Below are 17,371 nucleotides of genomic sequence, written 5' to 3' on the forward strand. Positions count from 1 at the left end.
GACACCTGGATTCAAGTTCAGACTTTGCTCCTTATCAACGACAGTGAAGGCCCAGGCTCTCTGGCAAGCACGGTATCTATTTTTCAGGGTTGTAATGTGAATGACAGAAATCTCTGCACAAATAGGAGGTGCTTTATTATTCTGAATTATGTGTAAGATCATCCCATTAAAAGATTCGAATTCTATGTTCTCAAAAAGCAGTCACATTAGAGTAGGAGTGAAATTCAATACAGAAAAGTACCCAGGCGATGGCATGCAAATGATGACTCTTTTTTTTTTTTTTTTTGTATCAGGAATTGAGCCCAGTGGTGCTTTACCATTGAGTTTTTTGTATTTTATTTAGAGACAGGGTCTTGCTGAGTTGCTTAGGGCCTAAGTTACTGAGGCTGGATTTGAACTCACGATCCTCCTACCTCAACCTCCTGAGCCACTGGGATGACAGGCGTGCACCACCTTGCCCGACCTGAAGGTGATCTTAGCAGCCTGTTCTCTGCAGAAAACAGGGTTGGAGCCCCTCAGCTAGGACCATGACAGCTCTCTTTCATGAAATGTACTTCTCGCTTCCCCATCTGGTCCCTGAGGACCACAAAGATGCATTTGTGGTTGGCTGCAGGTGACTGCAAAGCAACATGCCTGAAGGCCGACCCTAACCCCAAAGTTCAGAAGAGAGTTCAGGTTCCAGACAAGGTTTCCAACAGAGAAACAGGACACTACGTCAGATTCCACTGCACTGTCACCCAGTGACCCCAACACCATGTCTAATGTTATGTTTATGAGAATACACTCCAAGTTCAAATCAACCTTCCAACACTCATAACATCACCCAGTGAGACTGAAATTAGAACATTTTGCCTGTAAGATATAGGAGAGGACTCTGAAAGGGAGGAAACATAGGGAAAAGTGAAGAGAGATGGTTTTTCATTACATTTCTGCTCACATATTTAATAAGAATAGTACCTTTCTCCTAATTTTCAGTTTCTCAGCTTAAACTGAACCATATAATACTAGTAAAACTAGCCGTTTCTGTGGTTCCACTTGATCTCACAAGGTCATTAGTTTCCCTATATTCCCTCATAAATGCTTTTCTCAACACTGCTAAACAAAATGAGCTGATAGTTTGGCTTTTAAAAAAGCTCTCGTCAGTGGCTTCTCTGATGTCAATAAGTAATGCAGTGATTAGGTTTCTAGAAGCAAAGTCAAGATAATGGGAACTAACATACAAACGTATTTTCAGGCTACAAATAACCAATGGCCCCTATCACTCACGTCCACCAACTACACTGCCGAGAAACCTGGGTATTTGCTCAGCACAGGACTGTGGTACCCTGAGGGCCTGGGCTGTTTTCTCCATTCTATCACCACGGGGAGCGGGAAAAAAGTCCTGAGAAGCTGACCGGAAGGTCCACACACCTGACCAGGTGCCCTCTCAGTGCACGCCGTCCCTTCTGTAGAGGGAGCCTGCAGGCCTGGTGACAAGTCCCAGGTCTCAGGGAAGAGACAACCTTCAGTCTCAGCTTACAAGACTGCTCTTACAAGCAGGTCTCCAGGATTATGAACAGTTGGCCTAAAACAACAGCTTAATGGCTTGGGCCTTGGTCTCTGGTGTAGGCATTTGAGCTGGGAGATGCCTTTGGTTTTAAAGTTTGGAGAGCAGACTTGATGTGAGTATCTGCAATAAGAGCTGATATGCTCAGTGGTTTGAAACACAAGCTGCATCACCACCTGCATCCTTTTTAATTTTTTGATCTCTGGAAAAAAAAACCTCCCCTCTGAGCCTCAGTTTCCTCATCTATAGAATGGGGACAATGACAGTTTTGCCTGACAGGGCAGGTGTGTCCAATCACGGAGATAACATGAGTAAGACAGTGCCAGGCCCGCAGAAGCCATTCACTCAACTAATGTTAGCCATCCTTATTCCAAATGGTACAGTCCCAAGGCTAGCCTCTCTTGCAAAAAGCATCGTGCAGTACCTCACCGATCCGAGTCCACTTCAAAAGCTAAGGGCTCCCCGGCCCCACTCTCATTCTGACACAAATACATTTGGAATTTTTCAGTGCACCTTTTAAAGGCTTTTATGAACCATGCTGTGTGTTAAATTTAAACTGGAGAAAGCTTTGTGATAATGTAACTTTGCTCAAAGAAAAAAACAAAACAAAACAAAACAAAACAAAAAAAAAAACAGACACTTTGATGCTTCCAATGTGAAAGACCTATATTTTTGCTTTTTCTGTTAGTACTGGTTCTGAGGGTCTCTGTGCTCCAGAGGAGAAATGAGATCCTCTGAGAAAAACAAAACAGAACCGTTCTCTCATTTCTAGGTTATTTCTTCTGCTCACAGCTGGGAGTCACCTGATTCGTCCCAGCTGCAGGCCGTTTGAGCCTCCTCCTGCAGCTGTGCTCTGACCATGGGCTCAGCAGAGACTCTCAAGGGAGCAGAGCCCTGTGGTGGCTGTTGACCTCTCGCTGCCAAGGAGTGGGCACCCCTCCACCTCATGAACCCCGAGGGCAGGCATGCTCTCACTTCAGACGGGTTTTGGTGTAGCACAAAATCTTCAGGGCAAGGAAGAGGGTCACCTCCAAATCTAGGCTAGTTCCCACTGGTGGACTGGCAGGCAGGTGGCTCTGTCACTGCTCTGGGAAGCTGAGTATGAGCGCCTGCGTTTGTGTGAATGAGGTGAAGGAAGGAGGGGACTCCTCAGCCCTACCCAAAACACCACCCCCATTGCTGTGGCTTAGCACGGCTAATGCTCCACAGCACACAACTAATCTGGACAAAAGCCCAGACCTACCATGGAAATGCACGAGGCATCTCACAGCGTGGAAGGGAGGCACAGGAACAAAGCAGAAAACTTATTTTCCATTTTCAATGACCAATTCCAATAAGCACAAGTTATAAAGCTGCCAAAACAGAGGGCTATTCTGCTCCTGGGAATTCTGAGAAGGCAAATCTCAGCTCTACATGCTTAGGTTCCTTGATTTTAGGCATAAATCAGTTACCTGTATTAGTCCATTTTCTGCCACTACAATGAAATACCCGTGACTCAACTTTATAAAGAAAAGAAGTTTAAGCCAGGTGCGTTGGCGCTCTCCTGTAACCCTAGCGACTCAGGAGGCTGAGGCAGGAGGATCACAAGTGTGAGGCCAGCCTGGGCAACTTACTGAGAATCTTGTCTCATAAAAAAATAAAAAGGTCTGAGAACGTAGTTCAATAGGAAGTGTCCCTGGGTTCAATCCCCAGTACTGGAAAAAAGTAAGGGGCGAGGGGAGGAGTTATTTGGTTTTGGCTCATAGTTTTGGAGGTTCAAGAGCTTGATGCTGGCTTCTGCTCAGCTCTGGAGAAGCCTTGTAGCTGATGCAATCACAGAGGCGGGATCACATGGTGAGACAGGAAGTCAGAGAACAGGGAGGGGCTGCACCGACCTCCCACTAGGACCCACCCCTTAAAGGTCCCATCACCTCCTAACATTGACACATCGGAAACCAAGCTTCTAATGAATCCTTGGGGGATATACTCAAGCCACATCTAAACCCTTAGCAGTAGCCATAAAATAGTCTTAGATTTAAGTGGGCAGATAGAGTAAGGGTCCATTCCTATGTCACCAACTCAATGTAACTGGTACTCCAAATTTTAAGACCTAAGTATGATAACTGGCCAAGCGGGGATCCCCAGGAGGCAGACTGCGAAGTGGAGCGGTTCCTGGTTTCTATCATAAGAATCACAGGAAAGACGCAGTGCACAGCTTTGAGGGCAAGGGCTCTCTGCAAATGACCTGAAGAGGGATGCACTCCTTGCTCTGCTCAGTCCCTCCACTCCCTGGGACACGGCCTCTTAGCAGGTTCACTTCCTTGGCCAACATATTGCTGGGAGACCACAGACACCCTCCTGTCCCCCGTCATGCCCCGGAGGCAGGCTTCCCATGAAGGGCAACAGGCCACACCGTTCTCTTCACTATCTACTTATGACGTGATTGACCCACCTAATTATTTAATTCCATTGTTACAACAGCCTACGGGATAGGCAGTGCTCTGATCCCGTCCCACACATGAGGCCCAGGGCGGGTAAGTAGCAGCTGAGGCCCGAGCCCAGCGCTGTCTGTCTCCAAAGTCGGGGCTCCAACGTTGGAGGACCCAAGTGGTGAGTGCGGACCCCACCTTGGAAAGCAGTTCCTGGGTGTTGCACCTGCCTGACAGTTTAGAGGTCAGCTGACATCTATAGGACGACCTGCACTTTGGGAGCTGGCAGACAGGGCTTTAGGGTTACGCAGTCCCACCCTGCTGCCCCAACCCCTCACACCTTCGACCCTGCACACCCCCAGCCAGATGTCCAAAAGGGGGCCCAATTCTGTGTCAGGCACAAGGACAGCCATATTCTGCATAGCCACTTTTTGGTCAATGACAGGCCGTGCATACAACAGTGGTCCCTTAAGATCATGTCACATAGGGCTGTTGTCACTGCTCAGTTTATGGCAGTCCTGACGTTCATACAATGAGCCAACCTAACGATGCATTTCTCAGAACATACCCGCATCGACTGTCAGCACCTGAGGCCAGTTTTCAAAGACACTATCCTTCCCCTCAGTGGCCACGTTCCCTTGTTCATCCTCTTTTTCCCCCAGCTCTTTTATCATTGCTGGCGGTGAGAAACCAATGAACAATAATCTTAAATACACCTGTGCTAGTGTGGAGATCAGAAAGCCGGGCTGTGGTGTGCGTGGAGGAGGTGAGGCAAACACACTTCAAGGACAAGTGTGGGGAGCCTGGGTCCTTTCTTTCCTTGTTTTTGGCTATGAAGATAAAGCAGTAGTGAGAGTGAACGCTGACAGCCTCTGAGATTCACAACGGTGCTGTCCCAGCACTAAGGACGTAGTGAGGAAATGTACGTCAGCTCTTCAGGAGAACCTTCATGTATATGTGGAAACAGGAGCAGTTCCCAAGTTTTAGATTCTCTTGAGAAAAGCATGCCACTTAATCCTTCTCAAAGTTACAATGAGATTCACCCCAAAGTACAGAGTCAAGGTGATTTATTTCCATAATAAAAAAGTACTTTGAAAAATGTCTTTGTTTTTCAAAAATACAGATACAACTAGCAAAAGTATCTGTGACAGCTGTGAAAACATTCAACTGCCAGAGAAGGCATTTTCTCTCTACCACAGCTGTTCAGTGCAGGCAAGGTTTATTTTCCTCTTCCAACTAAGCTTCCAAATTGAAAATTCTGAACTCTCAAGTGCAAAATAGGGGCGGGGATGTAGCTCAGTAGTAGAATACTTGCCCAGCAAATGCAAAGTCCTGTGTTCCATCCTAGCACCACAAAAAAAAAAAAAAAAAAAAAAAGTGCAAAATATTGTTCCTTGATTTTCTTGAGTAGGCTGCCACCATGTGGCCACCACTAAAAATACACACAGCTTTGGTTTACTTGCAAGACCACATTCCTGAGCTGTCTCAGAACAAGTTAAGCATTGCATCAGTTAGAGCCACCTGCCATGCAAAGGGTCCAACTCTCAGACAGAGACACCTGCCCTCCCTGGCAGGGCTACAACTCACTCCTGATTTCATCTGTCATGGCAACGTGAGGAAATGTACTTTTAGATCTTGTTCTGCAGACAGTAATCTCCCCTTATCCAAGGGGTACACATTCCAAGACCAGGTGGATGATGAAACCTAGATGGTATAAAGAGCCCTCTATATACTGTTTTTTCATACACATGTATACCCTGATAAACTTTCACCTTTTCACTTAAAGGAAGCAGTTTACAGCTTCCTCCACAGCTTCTCTGGTCTATCTGGATTGCCAGCATCACTGACCTGAGGCTTTGGGGCCATTATCAGGTAAAAGAAAGGTCAGCTGAATACAAGCCCTGGGATACCCCCACACTGGGTCTGATAGCTAAGACGGCTACTAAGGGAGTGGTGGGCTGCGCATATGGGGTGGGTGTGATGGACGACAGGGTGACCCCCGCAGGGCAGCGTGAAGCAGAAGGTGCAGGATTTTGTTGCACTACTTGGAACAACACTCGATTTGAAACAGGAATTGCTTATAAAGTTATGGGTCAGGCTATATGAGCAGTGACCACACAGACTCCATTTTACCCCGAGACTCCATGTCATGTAGGAAATGCCTCTCCCATGGGAACATCCTGCCTCTGTACCCAACAGTTGCTTAGCATAGCATGTTCGGCAACACAAAATGGCAATTCTTATGCAATGCAATAAATGAATAAATAAATAAATGAATAAATGAATAAATAAATAAATAAATAAATAAATAAATAAATAAATAAATAAATGAAAAAAACAGGCTGGGATTCTGGCTCAGGGTGGACCACTTGCCTCACATGTGTGAAGCACTGGGTTTAATTCTGAGCACTGCATACAAATAAATGAATCAAAGTAAAGTCTGTTGACAACTAAAAACAATTTTTTAAAACAATTGTTTTCTTTTTGGTTTCCATTTTTCTTGGACAATGTACCCTGTCAGAACGATTATCTAGACATTAGTAACCATTCTTTAACTTGTACTCAACTAGGGTCGTTTTGACCCACTTCCCCTTCTGCTTATGATTTTAGATCTCATGATGTTTGTTTGTAGTTTTGAATCCTAACGACAGTCACTTAAGATTAATGCTTTACTTAGGGTATAAAAGGTGTACTCTAACCCCTGGAGGAGCCCAAGGGTATAAACTAGCAGTCTGCCCCTCTGTGCCACCAGCTGGTGAAAAAAGACAGTTTTGTCTCCTGCTTTAAGATAGACTCAATGATTTATTGTAATCTCACCATACAACTGTACAATTTTCCATTTAATATTGTCAGACCCCAGATAACTAGGAACACCAAGAGCCAAACTGCAACCAAGTGGGGCCACTGTAATACCCCACGTGCTCATTTTATTTAACTCCACTTTGCTTGAAATGTATGGGCTGCACTATCATTTTCTGAAATAAAAAAATGTAATAAAATATTTCAGACATGAAAATATGAGTAATGTAATACACCTGGACATTGTTTTGGGAAAGGACAAAAGCACGTGGCTCCACCCACCTCTTGATTTGAAAAAGTCTCTTAAGTTAAAGAGCTGACTTTCTCTCTTAAGGTACAGAACTCCAGTTCTATTAGAAAGTAACTCAAAAAATGCTGAAAAATGATAAATGAATTTAAATTGTTTATTTATTTTGGTACTGGGGATTTAACCTGGGGGTGCTTTACCATTGAGCCACACTCTAGCTCTTTTTGGTTTTTGAGACAGGGTCTCACATATTAGTTCCTTATTTTGCCACTGAATTTCTAAAATAATTTTTTCAACTGCTGGTAGCCAACTCTTCAAAAACCAAAACCTGTTGTGATCTAGGACTTCACCTTGGTAAGTCACAGCAGGCTGAAAAGCTCCACTAATTTAAGTGTTGACAGGTCACTACACTTCATGCACCCGTTTCATACTCTAGATATTCATGAGTGGCGATGTTGACTTTCTTCTTTACAAGTTATTATTTTATTAAAGCTCACTCAAACCAACACCTTGAAAAAGTCAAAGATGCTTAGCATTTTTTCTCCAGCAAGTATAAATAAGAAATACAACACATCAAATATTAAAATGAAATTTAAGAAGACAAGGAGAGGGCCAGGACACAACTAATGAAAAGATGAATGGCTGGGGGCTGGGAATATAGCTCAGTTGGTTGATGCTTGCCTCATAAGCACAAGGCCCTAGGTTCAATCCCCAGCTAACCCTAAATGCTGGCCAGGCAGTCCAGCCTAACAGCTCTGCACAGACTGCCTCCTTAGACATCTCACAAGCTCACTGGGAGCCAGCGTGATGAGCTCCGCGCACAGTGGAAGCTACAGGTCTTACTGAAGGTCCCACGGTGGGTAAAAGGCCGAGCTACATCTGGTACCCAAGGATGCGACTGGAGAAGAAAGAGAAGAAGATAGGAACAGAGACTGAGATGGAAATCCAGAGGAGAAGAGATGGGTCCTTAGAGGAGGAAGGGAAGGACAGGGGTCACCCACCTCCTGCCTGCCAGGATGAGGCACCTCCCTCCCCTCCCCCGCTCTCAAGGTCACATCCAGCTTGAGGAGCAATCCCCAGTGCGAGCCTGTCACCCCACTCTTCTTTCTGGTACTTTAATTTGGGGTTTTGATGAAGAAAAACAAAAGGAAGAAAAAACAATTTTACTATTAAAAAAAGAAAATGGCCTGAAGGTCCCTGGGTCTCCCTCCTTTCCCTTTCATTCACATCATGCACACGTTTCTGACTTCATAGTTCCCGTGCGTTTCTTTATTGTTTTACTTCATATATTCCTACAGCATTGCCTTTAGCCTCTGTAAGTGGTGCTGTAGGCAATGGGCCCTTCTGTAATTGGCTCTTTTTTTCACCGAATGCTACTTTTAAAGGTTCTTCCGCTGATATTGATAGTCCTAGGTTATTGATTTTCACTGTGTGCATATCATTGTGCTTCGAGCATACATATCAACACATTCAACATACAGCTAGACTGATTCATCCCGTCACCCTCGCGCACGGGCACTGGGTCACCATCGTGTTACTGGGTGAGAAACATGCTGCTCTAACCATTTCTCTTTCCTACTATTTTTTACTCCCAATACATTGTGGACCACCATGTATTTATTTATTTGTTCTAATTACATACACGTGATGGCAGAATGCTTTCCGATTCATTGTGCACAGATAGAGCACAACTTTTCATTTCTCTGGTTGTACACGATCATTCTTTTCTTTCTTTTTTCCTTTCTTTGTCTGGGTGGAGCTGGGGATGGAACCCAGGGCCTTCAGAACACTAGGTGAGCGCTCTACCGCTAAGCCTAAGCCCCAGCCCCAGCCCGAGCCCCAGCCCCTGACCACTCTTAAAAATGTCTCCTGGTCCTTGTGTCCGAGAGCTCTTCTATGACACACTTTCACAGTGAAATGTCAGGGTTGAAGGGTGTCCTCAAACTCTGCTTTTCAAGGTACTTATTTCAATTTAAATACCTTGCAGCAATACCAGAGTTCCTACAGCTCCACAGATGTCACATTGCCACTTTTCCCCAATATTGCCAATATGACTGGCAAGCGAAACCAATCGCTTGCCAGTTACATTGGCAACTTTCCATGTGTCTTTTCGTCACCATCATCCTTACCTATGAATGGCCTGTTATTTGCCCACTTTCTATGGATGGTCTTTGTCTTTCTGACTTAGAGGAGTCTAATTACCAGCTAAATATTTGTTGTAAATATCTTCTAATATACCTGTCTTTTCACTTTTTTCAGGATTTGAGAAAAGTGACTTTTTGTTTTTATAGTATCTGAATGCAAATTTATATACCTTTTATTTAAGATGTTGTGTTTTTGGGGTTCTATTTCTGATGAGTGTTTAATACTTCTTAACGAAGCAATTTCACTTTTAAGTATATACATTATAGAGCAGGAATTGGCAAAAGAAGCTGTTTGTTTTGGTAAACAAAGTTTTACCAGTACTATAGCTTGAACCCAGGGCATCGTGCATGTTAGGCAAGCACTTTACCACTAAGCCACCTCCCCCCTTACTTTAGATTTTTTACTTTGAGGCAGGATCTCACTAAAGTGCTCAGGCTGGCCTACAACTTGCCATCCTCCTGCCTTAGCCACCACAGTAGATGGGATTACTGACCCAAGTCGGTAAGTTTTACTGGAATTCAGGCACATCAGTTTTCTTAGTGTGGAACTTTTGAGTCTTTTAAGCTATCCTTTCTATCTCAGCATCTTAAAAGCAAGCTCCTATTTTTTTTTCTAGAAGCTTTACAGCTTTGCTTTCCACATTTAGATCTTTAATCTGGAAGTGATTATTCAGAGTGTCAGGTTGGTATTTCTGTTTTACCCACATGTTTGACGAGTTTAAAGAACATTGTTTTTTAATTGTTAGTCCTTTTCCCTATTGGTCTGGAATACCTGCTTTCAATTTTCCAAACATGCATGAATCTGTTTCCAGTGTCTTTTCTTCCAATAGTCTATCTAACTACAATAAATGTACTGATTCATATTCGGCTGAGTATCCCTTACGTGAAAAGCTTAGAAGTATTTTAAGTTTTGGAGTTTCCTAGATTTGATATTATTTGCATAGACGAGTTAGTTGGTTGAGCATTCCTACACTGAAAATCCAAATTTTGAAACTTTTTGAGTATGATGTCAGTACAAAAGTTTCAGATTTTGGAACATTTTAGCCTTTTGGATTACGGATGTTCAACTAGGATACACGTGTCTCCTACTTACTAGTTCTACAAAATTGTCTTATTTTGTCTTTTGCACATTCATGCAAACTTTTAAATCATTTGTCAAATTCTACATAAAACTATCATGTCAGGATTTTGATTAAAATGTACAGACTAATTTGGGGACAATTAATGTATTTAAGATAGTCTTATCTATGAGCATCATATCTCTGATTTATCTTCTTAATAACATTCATCAAAATTAAATAATTACTTTGAAAAATTGACATATACTTTTTGTTAATTTTTTCTTCTCTTTCTTTATATTATTGCATTATCTAGAAATTCCAGTATAATGCTAACAGGCACCCTTGTCTTTCCTAGTTTTAAATGTTTCTAATATTTTAATTATTAAGTGAGATTAAGAAATTCCTTTAAATACCTAGTTTGAGTGGGTTTTGTTGTTGTTTTAAAGAAAAACTCACAATGAATATTAGATTTTTATCAAATGAGTTTTCTGTACCTACTATGGTAAGAACAGTTTTTAATTTGATTTTCAATGTTAAATCACCACGGCAAACTTAAAATAAACCCAATTCAGTGCTGTATTTGATTTTCTAAGGTTTTTCTCATGATTATTTCATATAGATTCACAGATAAGATCAACCTGCTAATTTTCCTTTCGCATGTTATCTTTATCTGGTTTTGATACTCATAAAATGAGTTAGAACATGTTCCTTCTTTTTCACCAGAGAAAAGATTAGATTAGAACAATCTGTCCTTTCATTTGTAAAGCCACCTGCTGTCTTTTTTTGTTTGCTTGCTTGGCAAGAAGACTGATTTAACGTCCTTAAGGGAAATATGCTGTTCAATTTTACCTAAGTCCACTTGGTAAGTTACATGGAAAGTCTTCACTTCATACAAATTTTCAAATTTACATGCATACAGTGTTCATATTCTTTTTTAAAAGCAAATTTTATTTCTGTGCTTTTATTATTGGTGCCCTCTCGTTATCTTATTTTGGCTAGTGGTATGGCAGTCTTTCCCAAGAACCGACTTTTGGCCTTGTTAATAATCTCTCACATGTTTTCTATCTCACTAATGCCTGCTTCCAAGGACTCAATGTTGCTCTTTCTCTGACTTCTGAAGTTAAGTGCTTGCTTGTGCACTTCCAGTCCTTCCTCCTTCCTAGTATAAGCGCTCCGGGCTGCATGTTTCCCACATGGAATTTACCTTGCTTTGAAGCTGGGGTGTCTTCCACTGGGAGCTCATTGTCATGGACCCTTTTCTCTGGAACAGACATTGTAGGGCAGCCTCCAAAGATCCATGAGCCCCTATCACCAAAACCTTCTTTCCATCTAAGTTGACACCTAACAACCAAATAAAAATTAAACATCATAAGAGAAACCCAGATCTTCGCTCCCAGATGAATCTTAAGGAAAAGCATTCTTTTAAAACTTGGCTTCCTGGGGTTGGGGTTGTGGCTAGTGGTAGAGCGCTTGCCTAACATGTGTGAGGCCCAGGGTTGGATCCTCAGCACCACATAAAAGTAAATAAGTAAATAAAAAAATAGAATAAAGTTATATAAATGACTATGAGGCAGGAGTGGCATGTTGTAATTAACCAAAATTCTCATGTTATGTACTCTCAGTTCCACTCTTACTGCTGATGTTTCTACACTGTTACTATATTTTACTAGCCATAATTTCAGAATTTTCTGGCAAAGTGGTTCAGAATCATCATCTTGGTAATCCACATAATGGAAAAACACTATACATAGGGATTAGCTCTGAGATCTGAGCTTAATGGTTATTGTCCAAAGTGTACGGTCTGAAAGTTAATATTTCAATTAAACTTTGCTTTTTATTTCTTGCATGTTGCGGGTAGGGAAAGGGGCATCTGCCCCCTTTCTATTCAAATTGGAGTAGTGAAAAATTTAGTTAGTCGAACTTTTATATCCTCAGCTAGAAAGCCCCTAAACCAAAAGATACTCAGTAATTTATTCATTAAATTTAGTAGCCAAGAAAGAGAAATTATTCATTTCCATTTGGTGACATGAACTTTTCTTTTTGACTTGCAGGTCAAAAGGACAATAATGGCAATTAAGTCATGATTACTGAAAAAGATATTGCTCATTAATAAATCCCAATCTAGGTTTCTGGGCTCTACACTACATCAACAGCTTCTTCATTTCAGTCTAAAATGAGTCTTACTTAGACTTAGATCATAACAGATTTGAGAATTGAAACCTGAAATTTCTCACTGTAGTTACCATTTTAACCATTTCATGAGAGAAATGGAGAATGTTCATAACAGACTAACATTCATCTCTGCCAATTTCTCTTTCATATTTTTATATCATCAATCTTACTACAAAAAGTTTTCAGTTATTTCTCTGTACCTCTCAAAAGAAAAGATGAGAAAAGTAAAGTCAATATTAAATACCACTTCTGTGTTTCAATCAGAATCTTTCAGAAACAAATCTGGATTTTAAAAATAATTCAAACAGCAATAAACAGAAACTGGCAGCTTCAAGGGCGCATTCTACCTGATTTTCCAAGAAGTTCAATCACAGCTCTGGCAACAGGTGAAACGAAACATTCGTGGGCATCCCCCCGCACCAGCTTCCCCAGGTTGATGTCAGTCACTCTGAATTGGAAAAGAAGGGAGCAGGTATGTGAAAAACCCCTTCCCAAACCACCCAGTGGTAGTTCACAGAACACCACGTCCATGTCTGATGAGAGAAGATACCAAATGAGAATTAAAGGGGGGGTAGAAAGTGAAGGCCATTAATGTCTTAGAGCGGCCCCCCAAACACTTCACCACCCCTCCGTGGGTGTCCTGGTTCTGCGCACACACCACGGATGCGGCACAGGGCTGTGCAGGGCATCAGCTCCACACTCCAGGGAGGGGACCCTGTATGACGCCATCCACTTCCCAATCTCAGACCATTACACCTGGGATTCATGGGTCTGACCCCCACTTGACTCAGTAGTTATGACCTTGGCAAATCAAGGGGAAAAAATGAGTGATCCCTTGCTTTCTATGGTTTCTGTGCCTTTCCTTGTTCAAATCTAGGAAAAAAGCCAGGCCGGGTGGTGCATGCCCTGTAATCCCAGGGACTTGGAAGGCTGAGGCAGGAGTATTACAAGTCCGAGGCTAGTCTCAGCAATTTAGCAAGACCCTGAATCAAAATGAAAAATAAAAAGAACTGGGGATGTAGCTCAGTGGTGAAGCACCCCTGGATTCAATTCCCAGTACCACAATAAAATAAAATAAAATCTAGGACAAAACATTCAAAAACCAAGAAGCCTAAGATGATGGCCTCAATCCAGATTACTAACAAAATGAAGACAGTGCATTTTCATAATTCTTTCTTTTTAGGATAGATTTGAAACTGTTCCCTCAGACTGGCAGGTTCTGGAAATTTTTTCATTGATTAGGGCTTCTTCTCCTTTTGGAGTGAGTCTACTATAGGATTATAGATTTTCATGACTATATATATATATATATATTTTTTTTTTTTTTTTTCCCCCCCGGTGGTACCCTGGGTCTCAGGCATCCTGAGCACACACTCTACTACTGACCTACACCCCCAGTCCCCAGTAGTCCCTGGGTCTACTCCCAGACATAATGAAAGGAGGCAAGGGAGGAAGCCTGGGTATCTTAGGGAGGGGGCAGCCTTCCAGTCCCTGAACGAGATGCCAGATCTGGAGTTCAGCTTTATAAATTTGCTTACAACCTTGTAACCCTAACACATTGTGTTCCTTTTGGCCATAGTACAAAATATTTTCCTATATTGCCAGGTAGAAAAGTGGGGGTTTTAATCCCCAGGAAATGTGCGCCCCCATCACAGACCAGCCTGTCCCACTGTACCTTATATCTCACCATGATGCGGCATCAAACAGCATCTGGTATTTATGATTCCTCCCCCTCAGCCTGTCTCGAATTTCAAATGAAACCTCACACCCTTAATAAAAGCATTCGTTTTGTTTCTCTCAACTGGCTTGGGACTGAAGCAGAAAATGGTACTACTGGGGGATCGTGTTTTAGAATTTTTTCTTCTGGTCTGGTAGAGTTACCTAGGGAAAAGTATTAGAAGAGCCAAAGACTCTGTAAGGCAGGAACTTGTTCAATAATATGATGGTGTAAGATTATTTCCAAAAAGGTTCCTAAGCACTACAAAAGGGATGGTGTATTTTCCCAGATGCAGAACTTTTGTACACAGAATTTTAAAAGTTCTCAGACCCTTGAAATATTGAAAATGATGTTTTTCAACTTCCAATCACTGACACGGTCGCAAGCAAACAAACAAACCAAAACAACAACTAAAAAACAGAATTTAGGGGGAAATCACAGTAGAAAAAATAATTTTGCAATAAACGTTGATGATTTTCTTTCCTACTTCCTTACCCATCCACGTCCTTTTCTGGTTTCAAGGCATTAAGGATTTTGTTGCTAAATAAGTCCTCAGAGATCTGAAGGGCAAGGCCATGTACTCTGTTGTCTTCATTAATCTTCAATATTTCATCTATAATCTAAAGAAGAAAAAAAATAGTTGTGTGGAAATAAGACCCAACAAACGAAGCTTTATATTGAAAAATGGGTGCATAATGCATCTGTTATCATTTCTTCTTGCTCCTTGGTGAAGACTTCTGGTGTAAATCACAGTGAAAAAATCTATTTCCTCTTTTCATCATGTTTATAAGCTCAAAAGAGAAGCTTGGCTGATATTTTCAGTGACCTCATGATTCTTTTCACTATCCTGTGCCAGAAAACAACAAAGAAAAGCAGAGCTTGACAGTTACTAAGGTTTAGATAGACAGAAGACAATTCCCTGTCAACAGTCGTATTTTAACCCAAACACCTGTTTTGCAGGGAGGCCAGGAGGCACAATCTCAGGTGCTGTCCCCTGGCCCAGCCGAGGTGAGCAACTCACAGTGCAGATTCAACAAAAGCGTCCTGACCAGGGTGATCACAGGGACTGAGGCCTCGGGCTCCCTGGATGTGAGAGGCATACAGGAAGCCTTCTCAAAGGCTTATAAGAGATAAACTCTCAGCACACATAGCTCCTTCATTATTTATAAAATAATTTACAACTTATGAAAATAGCTTGGGAAGCTGATGTGTACTAGAAGGTGAATGGCTGGGTGCATTTCCAAAGTAGCAATGTTTTTCTCTTTTCTCTGCTTATCTCTTTTCTGTGCCAGAAGATAAGATCCTGATTCATTTTACATGACGAAATCATTTGCTCATAAGTAAGAAGATTCTAGCCCATGCATATGGCTCTCACTTGGAGGAAGTGTTCGTTAACCACTTTTGTTCTATTGCCTAGCAAAAATTACTGTAGCTTTACTACCTAGTAGGGGAAGAAAAGGACATTTGATATACCAATTCCAGAAAGAAAATTCTGTTTCCTTCACTCAGTTAGCTAGCTTGCTTGCTTCCTTCCTTCCACTGGGGATGCTAGGCAAGCACTTGACCACCGAGCTATGACTGCGGCTTTTTTTTTTTTTTTTTTTTTTAATTTTATTTTGAGATAGGGTTTTGCTAAATTGCCCAGAATGGCTTCAAACTTGGGATCCTCCTGCTTCAGTTTCCCAAGTAGCTGAGTTACAGGTGTGTACCACTGCACATGGGTGCTCAGTATCTTTCACCCATTTCAAAAAAAATTTTTTTTTGGAGGGGAGGGTACTAGGGATTGCAGCCAAGGGTGCTTTATCACTGAACTACATTCTCCAGTCCTTCCCCCCCCCCCCCTTCTATTTTTATTTTAAGACAAGGTCTCACTCAGTTGCTGAGGTCAGATTCAAACTTGTGATCCCCCAGCTTCAGCCTCCCAAGTCACTGGAATTACAAGAGTGTGTGTCCTTGCGACCTGCCCAACAAATAGGTTTTAGACACCTACTTTGCAGTAGTTCTAAGTAAAGGAAATAGCTGTAAATAAAACTGTCCCCATAAACTTTATATTCTCATGGAAGGCAAGACCCTTTCCCCTTTCAATAGTAATATTATAAGCTCTGGAAGGGATCAAAATGTGAAGGAAAACAAAGTAGGTTAAGGGGGAAAGGGCTGATAGTGTGCCGGCCATGGCCTCCAAGCAGAGCTCAGATGGTAGTGAAGAAACCACTGCTGCCTAGACCTCGGATTTGGGAGAGGTGACAAAATCAAAATAGCTTAGTCGATTAAGATACTCCTTTCCAATGTAACAGCACCATACTAATTTCATTCCAGAAAAATGGAGAATGACTCCTTGTCAAAAAATAAGTCAAGGGCTGTCAACGACAGTGGCAAGACCAACTCAAGAAATGAAAATTCTACTGCAGACAGTGGGTGTCCTGACCGCGCACAGCCAACTCTTTTGCATCTTGTTCACGCTGGTTTTGCAGGTGTCTTAACAGTTGTCACATTCTGAAACGATGTGTAGCAGAATCTATTTGCCCAATATCCAGTTTCTCTCCTTCCTTAGTAACTAATCTCTGATTTCTGGCCAAGGTGGTAAAAGATCTAAGGCCTCCTGGAATAAAGACTCCATTTCCCAGCTTCCCGGGTGGTATGGCCAGGCATCTTGGGTAGAGCCAAGAGAAGGGGAGAATTGTGACCTCCAAGAAATACCCTAAAGGGGAGAGTGGGATCCTGTCTCTATCCTTCCTTTTCCTTACTTGTGATGATGTTGAATTCTATCTGGGCCATGTAAACCTGGACTTTTCCAGGGAAGGTTAAGAAACCAGTATTAAAATTCTGTGTCCTGCAAAGGATTGCTTTTTCCTACAGGGATTAAGACTCGTAGATCACAGGAGGCACTGGCAAGACATAGACTACCAATGTCCACCCTTTGTCTCATAAAGGATGAGCTGAACTGCTCATCCTTGCTCCCACTGACCAATCGGAACAAAATGCTAGGACACCAAATTTGCTCCAGCCTCTCTCTTTCCAGGTCCATGAACCTTGGGCCACCCTCAGCCTGAGTAAGCAGAGTATCCAAGCGGGGAACAGACTGGCCTTGGAAAACACTGTTCTCTGCTCTATGACCCCATTAAGCTACCCTTTCATCCCATTCCTCTCACCCCTCTTCTCCCCTGGTCACTCCTCCCTGTGAAAGAAAATCCCTTTCTGCCCAACTTTGGACAAGATCCCAGGCCTCACAGCTACAGTATTCTCTTTGCTGCAATACAAGCAGTCCCCTCTCACCTGC

General features: G+C 42.3%; 1 protein-coding gene across 3 annotated transcripts in view; it reads right to left on the reverse strand.

The window, feature by feature from the left end:
* Positions 1-17,371, reverse strand: part of MTHFD1L (methylenetetrahydrofolate dehydrogenase (NADP+ dependent) 1 like) — a 197,848-nt gene that overhangs the window by 169,337 nt on the left and 11,140 nt on the right. For all 3 annotated transcript variants that reach the window (XR_013764955.1, XM_079146632.1, XM_079146633.1), the window contains exons 5-7: positions 14,590-14,714; positions 12,725-12,825; positions 11,410-11,546 (exon numbers count right to left, since the gene is read on the reverse strand). Coding sequence is in view for 2 of the 3 variants with exons in the window: in XM_079146632.1 (XP_079002758.1) it covers positions 11,410-11,546; positions 12,725-12,825; positions 14,590-14,714 (363 nt within the window). In the remaining variant the exon portion in view is untranslated. The remainder of the gene's footprint in view (positions 1-11,409; positions 11,547-12,724; positions 12,826-14,589; positions 14,715-17,371) is intronic.

This window comes from Sciurus vulgaris (assembly GCF_902686455.1).
Source record: "Sciurus vulgaris genome assembly, chromosome: 7".
NCBI classification, from domain to species: Eukaryota; Metazoa; Chordata; class Mammalia; order Rodentia; family Sciuridae; genus Sciurus; species Sciurus vulgaris.